Genomic DNA, 13966 nt, shown 5'->3' on the forward strand with positions numbered 1-13966 from the left:
TAGGTTCTGTATGTCGTCACCACCCAATATTCAAAGCTGGAGAGGCAAATATTCAGCAGCACTTAACAGTAGTGCTATTCATGGTTAGCGCTTGAGCTGAAACTGGCCAACTTGTGAGCGTTTCCAGGGTGGAATCGGCACTTAGGCAGCTGGGCCTTAACTTCATATGTGGTTCATCGTATGCAGTTAAGAGCTGACTGTCACACTTAACCACATTCCAGAATTGTTTTAAAAAATATACTTAACTATCCACCAAAAAGATGATTGCTCTCTGAGAATTAAGCTTTACTGAAGACGACTGTGAATCCAAGGCTTGTTGAGACTGATAAAATGACTTTTTGTTGCGCTGAAGTTAAGATATGGAACTCCTTGGTGGGTCAGATACGAAATTGCCATGAAAAGGGCATGTTTAGAAAATCAATAATCAGTATAGTCTGGAGTTCTTATGCTTTCAGGCAGATTTCTTGGGACACCAAGCCGCACAGTGGTATAAATTGATATCTGGATTTATGAATAAAAAACCAAAGACTGGTCTTAGAGACATTTGGAGCATTGAGATTAAGCATCAAATTTCTGCATCTCAATGGCCACGAATTTGGTCTTGGAGAATGAGAAGTACAGTGTCCGCATATATGAGACAAACTTGGTTCTTTTTGTTACATAGAGCATTTTGGACCCCAGTTCGATTACAGAAGTTGGATAGCTCCAAGTCTAATAGATGCTGGCATTGTAATCTGGAAGCAGGGACTCTAGATCATTTATTATTTTATTGTCCCTTTATTATGGCCTTTTGGAAATCAATTTGGTCTCAAATAAATTGTTTATTAGAAAACCATGTAGCATTATCATATGATACAATTCTGTTCGGCCGAAGCAGGAGGGCAGCCACAAGGGGACCCCGAGGGAAGGAAGCCACCACTTTGAAAGCGCTGCAGCACCCGCAGGCAGGTACTCACCCCTGAGCCACCATTGCAAACTTCGGTTGTGGAACAAATCTTCTGAGTTTGCATTAAAGCCTTTGGGGAACTTTGCTTTGATAAACAAGCGTTTTGGATTATGAGCGTGATCCTGGAACGGATTATGCTCGTAAACCAAGATACCACTGTATATGTGGTTTGTAGCACCAGGACTGTCCTGAGTTGGACACGTGGCCTGTGAAACATGCCCCTTAGATCTCCTATCCCACAGTGGGCATCACAGCCAAGTAGGAAAGGACACACGTTTCGAGCCCCAAAGTCTCGTGCGTCCTATGCGACTGCACTGCCCGCACATATTTCACTACTGTCATGCAGAGGAGTGAGCGCAGTGGATGTAACAGAAACAGTGCTGGGTATTTCAGTTGAATGCATCATGTGTATTTCTAACAGGCCCAATACACTTCTCCTTCTGTATCCGCAATTTACGTATCTGCGGATTTGCTTATTCGCGATTTTTTGGCTGCTGACTCCGCCCCCCAAAATGACATCATGATTAAAGTTCCTACCCAGAAACAGCACATCGTCTCCTCCACCAGCTGCTCTCGCCTCTCGCAGCAAAGAACTGAAGCACAGGAAATGCAAGTGCCGAGCGCTTTGAAAACAGACGCGTCCTTTATGTAGGCCCCCCCCCCTCTCTTTGTGACACGGAGCAGAAGCAGAGCCTGCACGAAGCCCAACCAGCGAGATCAAGAGAGAGAGAGCTGCTGCCATACTCGGTATCCGGCACACTCCCAGGTACTTTCAGCTCTAGTTATTCGCGGTTTCAGTTGCAGAAACGCTGGCTGTTACAAAAAAACAGCGAATAACATATAAAAATCATTCGTGTTTTTTTTCTTATTCGCGGCCATGGTTCACCTGCATCACCCGCAAATACGGAGGAAGAAGTGTATTCAGAAAATGCTGAGCTCCTAAATTTGTGCCCTATTTTCAGACAACTGAGGAGCATAACATTTGAGGAGCTTAAAAGTTAGCCTCGCAAATTTCGGCCTGCTATTCATTTGCCAATGCTGAAAATCACTTCTTTTCCTGAGCCTAAATCAACCCCTTTGCCACCCTCTTTTTATGCTTCTAAATTTAAACATTTAGTGAAATTTTGAGAAAAAAATTTTGTACTCGGCCCTAGTAGATATTCTTAGAGGCTACTTTATGGACATAATTCTCAGGGAAATAAGTCTGAACATATTTTTCTCCAGCAATAAGTTTATAAGAGCCTTTACACATGTGAGAAATCCTTTAGAACTTGAACTTCATAAAGAACAGGACCCAGCAGAGCTGCGCAGTTTGAGACGCAACTCTCAACGGGCCTCGAGTGTTGCCACCACATCCCGTCTCCTCATGATTCAGAAACACCAGGTGTTCTCAAGTGACTCAAGCAAATATTAGATCTTTTCCATTATATTTATTTTTAAAAAAACCAACAAACTCTACTTAATCACTTGAAATTAAGTTGTAATACAAGGGAGTAAATCATTTCCTCCTTTGCTGCGTCATTTGTGGAAGCTCATAGCAGATTAATTAACCTGTTTTCCAATTATTGCACAAATAACCCACTTCCTGGATTACTTTCTCTAGCCAACTTGATAACTCTCCCTCTTACAGGAGGAACAGTTCCTCATACCAGTTAAAAATATATCCATTTTGTAAACTCCTTGATTCTAGAACAATTCAATTCTGTCTTTGCCAATAAGATTTCCATCTTGGAAATTCTCTAATGCGTCTATATGGTTTGAGTGGTAGAAAGATGGGGTTTTGTCCTGGTCCTGGAGTGCCCCCTTGCCAGTCAGCTTTTCAGGATATCCAAAATGAATATGCATAAAAGAGATTTACATAGTGGAGGCAGTGTATGCAATCAGTCTCTGACTGGCAAGGGGGCACTCCAGGACCGACTTGCGAAACACTGTCCCAGGCACAAAAAGTCACACTGGGCACTAATTCTAGAATGGTACTTAGGTGCTATTATAGATTATAGGTGTACCAAAATATAGGTGTGGCCCCTTATGTCACAAGAAAAGGGATCTAGGTACCCTTACACAAAGCAGTACCAGAGAGAGAGTAGGCACCCAAGATAAACAATTAGAGGCATTTTCAAGACACAAAGATATCCAAAAAAGGCATAAATCAGGACTCTGACATCCTAATCTCCAGGGCAGCCAAGTGCCAATTTTCAAAACAGTCTTGCTGGATATCTTGCAAGGCATTCCAGCCGCTGAATGTCTAATTTTGATGGTTTTATATTATACTATTGTAAACCGTTTAGACGGTATATCAAGAGACAAATAAACTTGGAGGCATGTTCTGGTTGGGCTTTGGGCAGGCCTTGACTCTAATAAATTGTTGGCTCTTTGTGATCCATCGGCTTTGTTTGGCTTGGTGGAAGGTCCGTTGTCCCGTCCACTTCCTTTTGCTTCTCTTTGCCTGTGTAGGTCTCCTTGTGGTTTCAATCAAATTGTGCACATTTCAAAGAATAGTACCCAGGCACTGGTCATGGGCATCATTCTTTAAAATACGTGTGCCTTACTTTAGGTGAACCTCATAGAATTGCCCTTAAAGTATTTGTAGGTGAGGGGAGAAGACTAGGGAAATCAATACGCAGGATATTTACTGAATCTTACCTACAAATTCTTAGATCTGTGATCAAACCAAACCCTTCTTTTTATCAAGCTGCGCTAGCGGATTTTAGGGCGGGCCAATGAGGTAAGTGCTCCAACGCTATAGGAATTATCGAGCGTCGGACTAATTACCACACCGGCTTGTACTAAAAGCCTCTAGCACAGCTAGTCTTTTCCCTCCCCCATCAATTTTATTATTTTTATTTTATGAAACAATGTAACCCTAGCCGTCTTCCTTGTGAATCCATGCAACAACCTCCCTGTTTTTAAATTGCTTTTAGCTTTGTATTATGTAAACCACCTTAGGATGTTTCAAGCGGTATATCAAGCCTAAATAAACTTGAAAAGGGGCCCAAAGTTTTTGCCTCTTAGGAGGGAATTTATTAATAGGCATTAACTGCATTAGCTCACGCTAAAGGCTAAAGACACCCATAGGAATACAATGGGTGTCTTTAGTGTTAGTGCGTGCTAATCACAGAAGAGCATAAGATTTGCCATACTGGCACAGACCGAAGGTCCAACAGTGGCCAACCCAGGTCCCAAGTCCCTAGCTAGATCCCAAGTAGCAAAACAGATTCTATGCTGCTTATCCTAGGAATAAGCAATGGATTTTCCCAAACCATCTCAATAAAAACCTATGGACTTCTCTTTTAGGACATTATCCAAACCTTTTTTAAACCCCGCTAAGCTAACTGATTTCACCACATTCTCCGGCAATTGAATTCCAGAGTTTAATTACATGTTGTGTGAAGAAATATTTTCTCCGGTTTGTTTTAAATCTACTACTTAGCAGCTTCATTGCATATCCCCTAATCTTAGTATTTTTGGAAAGAGTGAACAAGCGATTCACATCTATCCTTTCCACTTCACTCATTATCTTATAGACCTCTATCATATCACCCCTACGCCGTCTCTTCTCCAAGCTGAAGAGCTCTAGCCGCTTTAGCTTCTCCTCATAGGGAAGTCGACCCATCCCTTTTAGCATTTTGGTTGCCCTTCTCTGTACCTTTTCTAATTCCGCTATATCTTTTTTGAGATACGGCAACCACAGCTGCACACAGTATTTGAGTTGTGGCTGTACCATAGAGCGATACAAGGACATTACAACATTTTCATCTTTGTTTTCCATTCCTTTCCTGATAATTCCTAACTCTATTTGCTTTCTTAGCAGCCGCCAAACATTGAGCTGAGGGTTTCAACGTATCCTCAACAATGACACCTAGATCCTTTTCCTGGGCAGTGACTCCTAACACAGAACCCAGCATCACATAGCTATAATTCGGGTTCCTGTTTCCCAAATGCATCACTTTGCACTTGCTCACATTAAGCGTCATCTGCCATTTTGATGCCCAATCTTCCAGTCTCACAAAGTCATCTTGCAATTTTTCACAATCCTCTTGCAATTACTGGCACTTGTTGATGAATTCCTCACATAAGGTCAATGTGTAAAAAATTTTTCATGTAAAAAAAGAAGAAATATGTATTTTATTTTCAATTTTTTAATTATTTTCCTTCGAACTTTGATTTTAAGGGAGAATTTTAGGCTCAGAATTGACGTCTTCATGCAGATGGAAGGTACCCTCTGACTTAACAGATTTCAGGTTTTATCCACAATAAATATACATAAGTTGTATTTGTATGTAAATTGATCTCATGCATATTCATCGTGGATGTCATGAAAACCAAACTGACCACAGGGTCACCATGGTTTGGGAAGCCCTGTTTCAAGACCAGCAGATTATGCATTGTGGCCAGTTTATGGCATAGCCAGCTTATTATTATGATGTGATGGGGGGGGGGGTAGAAACAGGGGAAAAAAAATCGTAATCCATGACTGCCATGTAAGATTCATCCAGGGGCATTACAAAGTGTTATTGATTGCATTATCTCTTTTTCCCCTCTCGGTCCCCATATCTGTGGGAAATTGTTTGAATTTTACCATAGTCCCTGCACTATTTGAAAAAAAAGAGAGATCTCATGCACTTTTCTTTGCTGTAGAGACACATCTTGGCAAAGCTCGATCCATCATGCTATGTTCGGCTCGTTTATGCAAAGATGGCTAAATTTAAACACACTGTACCAGCAAACATCTCATCTAGCTTTAGTTACATAGTACAGCATTCTGAATTAAAGGACGGTCGTGATCAGAGGACAGTGCTTTCTGCCAAACTCGATGCATGCATTTATTACATAAACAAGCAAATTGTTGTGTACTTGTAGTATATAGTAATTCTCATAATGAATGTAAGTATTATCCCTACTGGAAAAGTGATCTTTGTACTCCAGGGTTGGTCAATGACTGTGCAGGAGTGTATCAGGAACTGAGAGGTATCTGATGACCACCACAATGAAGGATGTAGCATGAAAAGCACACATATAACAAGTTGACTTCCTTTTGCTCAGGTTCCTCGGACAGACTGGTGAAGTGGTTTGAAGCGGAGGGAGCCAGTCACTACACAACGCTATTGCTAAGCGCGGATGGAGAAACGTTGTATCTGGGGGCCCGGGAGACCCTCTTTGCACTTAACAGTTCAAGTTTTGAGTCCAGTCGGCACCAACACAGCGTAAGTTTGAAGGATCTCGCTCCTCTTTGCCCTTCCACCTCTGTCTTCTGATTTCATTACCCAGCTATCATCATACCTATCAATACCCTGCACAGTTACATGTGAGCAATCTATATATATTTCTACCTATAATAAAACGCTAAGCGCGCATGCGCACTCCTACCTGATCCCTGATCTGTATGTCCGTGGCAGGTAAGAGTACGCAGGCGCGCTTAGGGTTCTATTCTAATGACCGGCGGCAGGCAACACGCTGCGACACTCTCCCCCCCAGCGCTGACTCTACCCGGCACCCCCGTTGACCCTCCCAGTCATACCTCCCACCGTGAGACGAACACAAACCTCCCGGCTCCAGCAGCGTCTGAGGCACAGTAAACACGCTGCTTCGCATCCTTCTACTGGCCTGATTTCCTCTGCCGCGTCCCTGATGACGTCATGAGAGACGCGGCAGAGGAAATCAGGCCAGTAGAAGGACGCGAAGCAGCGTGTTTACTGTGCCTCAGACGCTGCTGGAGCCGGGAGGTTTGTCGGCCGTCTAGCAGTGGGAGGGTCGGCTGGGAGGGTCAACGGGGGTTTTGGGTGTGCCGGGTAGGGTCAGCGGCGGGGGGGGGGGGGGGGAGGTAAATGGAAACATGCTGCTCAGGGGGATGTGATGGAGGCAGGCAGGCTGGCATCGGGGGTGGGGGTGGGACAAAGTCTGGAAGATAGTGATGGGGACATAGGAAGGAGGCACTGGGGGCACTAAGGACACGGGAAGGGGGCACTAAGGACACAGTATGGAGGCACTGGGGGCACTAAGGACATGGGAAGGAGGCACTGAGGGCACTAAGGACATAGGGAGAGACACAGACAGAAAAAATGACAGAAAGATAGGCAGCGTCCAAGGAGAGAGAGACAAAGAAAAAAAACCAGACAGACAGACATCTACTCTAGCACCCGTTAATGTAACGGGCTTACACACTAGTATATATATAAAATCGGATGTATCTGGGGGTGGGAAGGGGGTGATATGTAAAAATTATCAAAACCAACAGATGATTGGGATAAATAAATATCCGGGTGATCAGCTAGTGCTTCATAAAATAACCCCCAGGGTAGGTTCATGGGCAGATGTGGGCCATGCAAAATAAAAAAAGCAAATTGGTAAAAAGAGGACTGTCCAATAATAAATAATAATAAAAATGTAGTCCAAAGTGGTTTACATCAAGAGAAGCTATCGAACAGTGAAAATGCATCACTAAAATAGTTTAGAAAAATTTATCATATAAGGAACATAGTAAATGACGGCAGATAAAGACCTGAATGGTCCATCCAGTCTGCCCATTAGTTAACTTGCCTCTTCTTTGATATTTCTGGGGCATGTCAATGAGGGCTAAGAGCCAAATATCATCTAAAAATAATAGGCTTTTTCTTATTATGACAGGGGTTGCCATCAGTGTTCCCTCTAAGCGGGTGGGTGTTGTGAGCAAACTTTTTTCACTGTGAGCTAAAAATATCGGGCGCCAGCAAGTTATGAGCCAAATAAATATGTTGCTTTCTACCACAGAACTTCCTTACGTTTGTATGGAATCTATCCCCTTTCAACTTTAGAGAGTGCCCTCTCGTTCTCCCTGCCTTAGCTACTAAGTCTATTCCCTTCAGTACCTTGAATGTTTCTATCATGTCCCCTCTCAATCTCCTCTGCTCAAGGGAGAAGAGGCCCAGTTTCTCTAATCTTTCGCTGTACGGCAACTCCTCCAGCCCCTTAACCATTTTAGTTGCTTTTCTCTGGATCCTTTCGAGTAGTACCGTGTCCTTCTTAAAGTACCAGTGCTGGACGCAGTACTCCAGGTGAGGGCGTACCATGGCCCGGTACAGCAGCATGATAACCTTCTCTGTCTCTTCAGTCCAGCATCTGCCCCTTCCATTCACTGTCTGTCTTTCCCTGCCATCTCTCCTCCTGCCCCCCCCCCACCCCCCAATTTGGTCTAGCATCCATCATCTTCCTTCTGTTCCCCTCATGGTCTGGCATCTCTATCCTTCCCTCCCCCCTGTGGTTTTTAGCATATCTCTCTTCTCATTTCCTCCACTCAGATCTGATCATTCTCTGCTCTCTCTTCCCTTTTCTTCTCTGGTCTTCCTTCTCTATTTTCTGCCTCCATCTAAATTAAATTCTTTCTTACTATTTAGTCCCGTTTCCCTCTTTTCACTGTGTCTACACACAGCTTGTCACCCCTTTCCCTAACCCCTCCATTATCTTACTATTTTCTTCCCCCTTTATTTATCTCCTCCTTCCATCCAGTATGTGTTCTTTCCCCACTTCCATTCAGCATCTGCTCTCCCTTCTCAACTGACATCCATCTGCCTTCTGCTCTCTCTCCCTTCTTCTCACTTCCATCATCTGTCCCCTTCTCTCTCTCTCTCATCTCCTCCATTCCATCATCTGCCCCTTCTCTCTCTCTCTCTCTCTCCCCCCCCCCAACTTCCATCATCTGCCCCCCTTCCCCTCACCTTTGTGGGTCACTTTCTTTCCCCTGAGGGTGGCTCATGTCACAGGGGAAGCTTTGGCCGAGCAGAACCGCTTGATTGACAGTGGAACTTACTTGATTGATGTCGATGCTGGGGCCCGTTGCCGTTTGAAGGAAAAAAAAAAAGGTGGAAAAAAGGAACCTGTAAAGGCGAGAGGAAGGGAAACCTCCAGGACAGCTGCTTTTTGCCCTCCTTCAGCGGCCCAAGAGTTCAGACCAGCAGCGGCAGCTCTGTATGCTTTTAACTTCGGCACAGAGCTGCCCCTAATCAATAGTTTAGCGCGGTTTCATGAGGCAGCCTCGGGGCCTTTGATAGCCGGCCCGCTTCGATGATGCGATGTGGGCCGGCCTAGCAAAGGCCCCGAGGCTGCCTTATGAAACCGCGCTAAACTATTGATTAGGGGCAGCTCTGTGCCGAAGTTAAAAGCATACACAGCTGCCGCTGCTGGTCTGGAGGTGCGGAGACAAGGCAGGAGGCAAACGCGGTGGAAGGCAGGAGTCCCGGCGAAGGCAGGAGTCCCGGCACAGCGACTGCAACAGGAAGTTGCAAGTCAGCTGACGCCGGCCTTTCGTTGCGGCGGGGACCGAATCCTTCGCGGACCGGCAAGATTTTGTTTGCGGACCGGCGGTTGAAGAACTGTGCTCTACACTGTGTGCGCTGTGACGAGAAACTTGTGCGCTGCGAGGTAATATTTTGTGCGCCAGCGCAGCTTAGCGGGAACACTGTGACAGATTCCGAGTAATTAATTACAGCTTCTGGTGGAACTCTTTATGTCACATTTATAAAATGGAAAGGACAATAGCCACACAGCAAGGGAATTTTAGAAAATTTCAGGAGATTTGGGAGCCATTAACAAAATATTGTAATGATTGAATATTAAAATGCACATCCAGGGTGGAGGGAGGGAGGGAAGGGTTTTTTTTATTTTTTTATTTGTATAATAAATAAAGTATATGGGAATGAGGTTTATAATTGGTTGTCTTGAATTTAAAGAATGTTATTGAGGGAGGGGGAAAATTTCTGATGTGGATTTTTCGTAGATTATTAAGTGTTTTATTAAACTTTAATATGCTATAACTGCTGTTACACTTATTGTAAGTTTTTTAAAAAATGAATAAAGAATTGGAAAAAAAAAAAGATATTTCTGGGTCATAGACTGTAAAGTCCACCTGGTATTGTTCTAGGTTCCAAATGCTGTAGGTTTTCAAAGATTGATATGTAGAAAAAAGTTCACTTATAGTTTTACCCCAAATACCAGCCTGATAAGATAAAGTTCTGTCCAGGAATCTTTTATAAACACATCCTTTCAACGTAGGAAATGAGAACAGAGAAGTTCCACGTGTATGTCATAAATTAGTGGAAAATACAAAATGTTTAGAGAGGTAAATACTGTAGATGCAAAACCTAGCAACGTCTTATAACATAGACATGCAAACTTGAATATTATCTGGGCTTCCACTGGTAACCAGGGTCATTTTTTTATAGTATGGGGTAAAGTGTTCAGATTTCTTCAGACCAAAAATTAGTCAAACCACTGTGTTTTGAATAATTCTTAATCTCTTGATGGTTTTTTTTTTTTTTTTTTTTTAATAAGATCCCAACTAAATAACATTACAATAATACAAGAGATTGAACTAGTAACCTGAATGCTGAAAAATCGATATACCAAATTTCCAGAGAATGTAATAGCATTTCTTAACCAGAATGTCTGTATGGACTTGATGCATGGATTGCTTGGATACAGTGCAGTAAAGAGGGTCCTCCCCAAGCACCATCTTGGTGGGGGCACCAGCACCCCCCTACTACTGCCCCTTCCCCATACCTCTTTAAAACAGCAACCCAACCTGCTGCTTACGCCGGCATTGGCTCTTCCTCTGATGTCACTTCCTGGACCCTCGCCTACAAAGTGACGTCAGAGGAAGAGCTGACACTGGTGCGAGCAGCAAGTTGGGGTTTCTCATACCATAAGGCATTTTGCTGTCAGTTTCTGCATGGCATGGAAGAGGGGCAAAAGCCAGAGGACATTTGTAAAATAATACGTGCAATCCTCTTATGTGGATGATTTATTTTTATGTGGATGGAATTGCTTTATGTGGATGATTTCAGTGTACCCTTGGAACTTTGACACTTTCAAATAAAGTCCATTTAGGAACATCGTCACTCCACAGAGGGTTTTTTTTTTTTTTGTTTTCTCTGGATTTTCTTCTTTGTGGATATTTTGGGGTCAATTCCTTTTGTTTTTTGCAAGATAGGAATGTACAGTACATGGCATGTTTTGGACACCTCCCCCCTCCCCCCCCCCCCCCCCCCCGTAGCATTCTGTTTTTGAATCCGTACACCCTGCAAGAATCCAACATGTAATCAGTGGCTTCTAAAATCAACATTTAACATGTGTTTGCCACCATTGACATGTTTGTTAAAGTCCAACCCAATTATTAATTTTTGCATTATATTTGTGCAACATTATATCAGCATCCAAGTGGTAATATCCAAGAAGGATCACTAGATCTCAATACAAATATAATGAATATGAAAAAAGGACCTTGATAAAATAGCCTCGATAACCTTTAAAAGCCCCCATATTTCTTGATAAGCTGCTTATACCTTCTACCCCTCTAGGACATTAAGGTCAAACAACACCTTCTATCCATCCCATCCTTCTCAGTTACAGCCCCTCAACTTTGGAACTCCTTACCAACCAACTTAAGGGAGGAAACAGTACTAAATAGAACCTAAGAATTGCCGCTGCTGGGTCAGACCCGTGGTCCATCGTGCCCAACAGTCCACTCAAGCGGTGGCCCTTAGGTCAGAGACCGGCGTCCTAACTGAGACTAGCTTCACCTGGTGGAGGACCTCTTTGACTGGCAGGGCTTGGGAGCCCCTCCACCCCACCCTGGTGCTGGAATTCTTTAAGGTGACTTTGGGGCCAGATTTCCCTTGTGATTCCCTAAGTAAGCTTTTTTGCACAGATTAGTAATATTATATTTCAGTTTTTGGAACCTCGGATAAAAGGTAGAGTACCTTATATGAACAGAATTTTGCAAAATGCTGTGTCCCAAGGTTGACATGCTCCAGAATGTGTTCCTACTTGAGGAGGTTTTTCAACACCAAAAATGTGAGCTCAGAGTCTCCTTCAATCACTGCAAACCCAGGTCCAGATAAGCAACAAGCTGACAGTTCTATTGGGCATGTGTTTTCATTACAAAATCAGGAATAGTTATATTCAAAGGTTTGCCCAAACCATGCACAGGACACGCTCTTTTCAAACTGTGCATGCTGCGGGGAGACAAGTCTATAGCAGCTTTTCTGAAATTGCTACTTTCACGTATGAAATCATCTACTCCCCCCCCACCCTCCCTTATCAGTATGTGGTCACTTATTGCACCTGTTCATTGCAGTGACTCAAGAATGGATGTTGATATTCTGTTCTGTTAGAATAACCACTGTCTGTTCCACTGCAGCACTTGTCATGGAAGGCGAGCGAAGATAAGAAGAAGGAGTGTGCTTTTAAGGGCAAGGATTCTGAGGTACCGTGAAACTCATTGCTTCGACTGTTTTGAATGTAGGACTATTATAGATCATAAATCCAGAGGCAGGGAACTTGTCAAGCACATTCGGAGGAACTTGGAACGCTGGTCTAGTCTCACAGTATGTTTTATCCAGAATGTTGGACGCACTCCAGGTTTTGACGATTTCCATACCTAGCAAATCTCTTGCTAAGAAGCAAGGTCAGCTGGTGGCATTTGTGTGGTATAATAAATGACCCCGTATTGAAAAAAAAGTGCTGCATGCAGAGAGGAAAAGAGATAGCCTGTGGGGTGTCCAACTTAGTCTGCTACTATCTGGCTTCAAACAGGAATTGATTGGGAAACCCAGACAGGTGGGGCTCCTTTAGACTGAAATGGACAGGGAGCAAACCCTTTTATTGACCATGCTCTGTGATGCTGGGACATGCACTGACAGGAAAGTAAGGTTTGACAGCTCAGACCCCCCTCCCCACCACCACACAAATTAAAATAATAATAATTTGTTTTTAAAAACCCAAATTGAAGATCGGCAGGAGAGATGCCCATTCTCTCCTGCCATGTCGCACAATCACTAGACACTGCAAACCCCCGCCCTCCCTGCAGCGGGAGAGATGTTCACTCACTCCCACCGCCAAGCAACGCCCCCCCCGGCAGCGAGAGAGATTCCCACTCCCTCCCTCCACCAAGCAATGCACCCCTGACACCCCCCAGCAGCGGTAGAGATGCCCACTTCCTCCGTCCGCCACCCAACCTCCCCCAACACCCTCATATGCCTCCGACAACCCCCTCCCCCTTACCTTACTTACAATGGCTGGCTGGAGGGATGCCTACTCTCTCCGCCCAGCAGGCTTGCCTCTTCAAAATGGTGGGCCTTCCCCTCCTTAGTGCATCTTGTTAGCCTAAGGCTCTGTTTTGCCCCTCCTATGGGAGGGGCCTTAAATAACCTGGGCCAATCAGAGCCTTAGGCCTCTCCCCAGTGCATCCAGGGAGGAGCCTAAGTCTCTAGATGAGTTAGAAGTGGATATAAAGCAAAAGAAATATCCAGATAATTGTTAGTGAAGGCTTGTGGTGCCAGATTCCAGCCCTGGTTCTGACTGAAGTGGCTGCCTAGAGATGCAGGAGGAAACTCATGGGTGAAAAAAAATCAGCAAGCAGCCAAAGATGAAATGTGTTACAGCATCTCTTCTTGCAACTAACAGAGTGTTTTTCCAATTATTTTCCAGAGGGACTGCCAAAATTATGTAAAAATTCTTCTACAACTGAATGCCACTCACTTGTATACCTGTGGAACATATGCCTTCAGCCCATCCTGTGCCTATATTGTAAGTTGTCAATAGGGAACATATAACTGGTGGAAGAGGACAAAGCGGTTACTGCAAATGGTGACAGAGCGCCAGTATGAAAGATAGGAGTTGAATGAGTGCTTCTTGGAACTGATGGGTGAAGCTGCCTGATTTTAGGTTGGCTATGGAAACACAGAGCCATGATACGTGCCAGTTTTTTGACATACAAAGTTTTGAAATGGAGCACGTTAATGTAGATGTTAAGTTGTCTATTACAGAATGACACGGGGAGAAAGTTTTCCCCGTCCCTGCGGGAACTCATTTTCCCGTCCCCATGAGTTCTTTTCCTGTCCCTGCCCCATTCCTGCAAGCTCCATCCTCATCTGCACAAGCCTCAAACACTTTAAAATCGTAAGTGTTCAAAGCTTGTATGGTTAAGGCAGGAACAGGGACAGCGACAAAATTCATGGGGACGGGATAGGGAAATTGAGTTCCTGTGGG

The 13966-nt window shown here is 44.1% G+C and overlaps 1 protein-coding gene across 3 annotated transcripts in view; it reads left to right on the forward strand.

Moving 5' to 3' along the window:
* Window positions 1–13966, forward strand: part of SEMA4B (semaphorin 4B) — a 321358-nt gene that overhangs the window by 256818 nt on the left and 50574 nt on the right. For all 3 annotated transcript variants that reach the window (XM_033919910.1, XM_033919912.1, XM_033919911.1), the window contains exons 4-6: window positions 5990–6150; window positions 12117–12182; window positions 13406–13504. In XM_033919910.1, the coding sequence (XP_033775801.1) occupies window positions 5990–6150; window positions 12117–12182; window positions 13406–13504 (326 nt within the window). The remainder of the gene's footprint in view (window positions 1–5989; window positions 6151–12116; window positions 12183–13405; window positions 13505–13966) is intronic.

Source organism: Geotrypetes seraphini, chromosome 14 (assembly GCF_902459505.1).
Source record: "Geotrypetes seraphini chromosome 14, aGeoSer1.1, whole genome shotgun sequence".
NCBI classification, from domain to species: domain Eukaryota; kingdom Metazoa; phylum Chordata; class Amphibia; order Gymnophiona; family Dermophiidae; genus Geotrypetes; species Geotrypetes seraphini.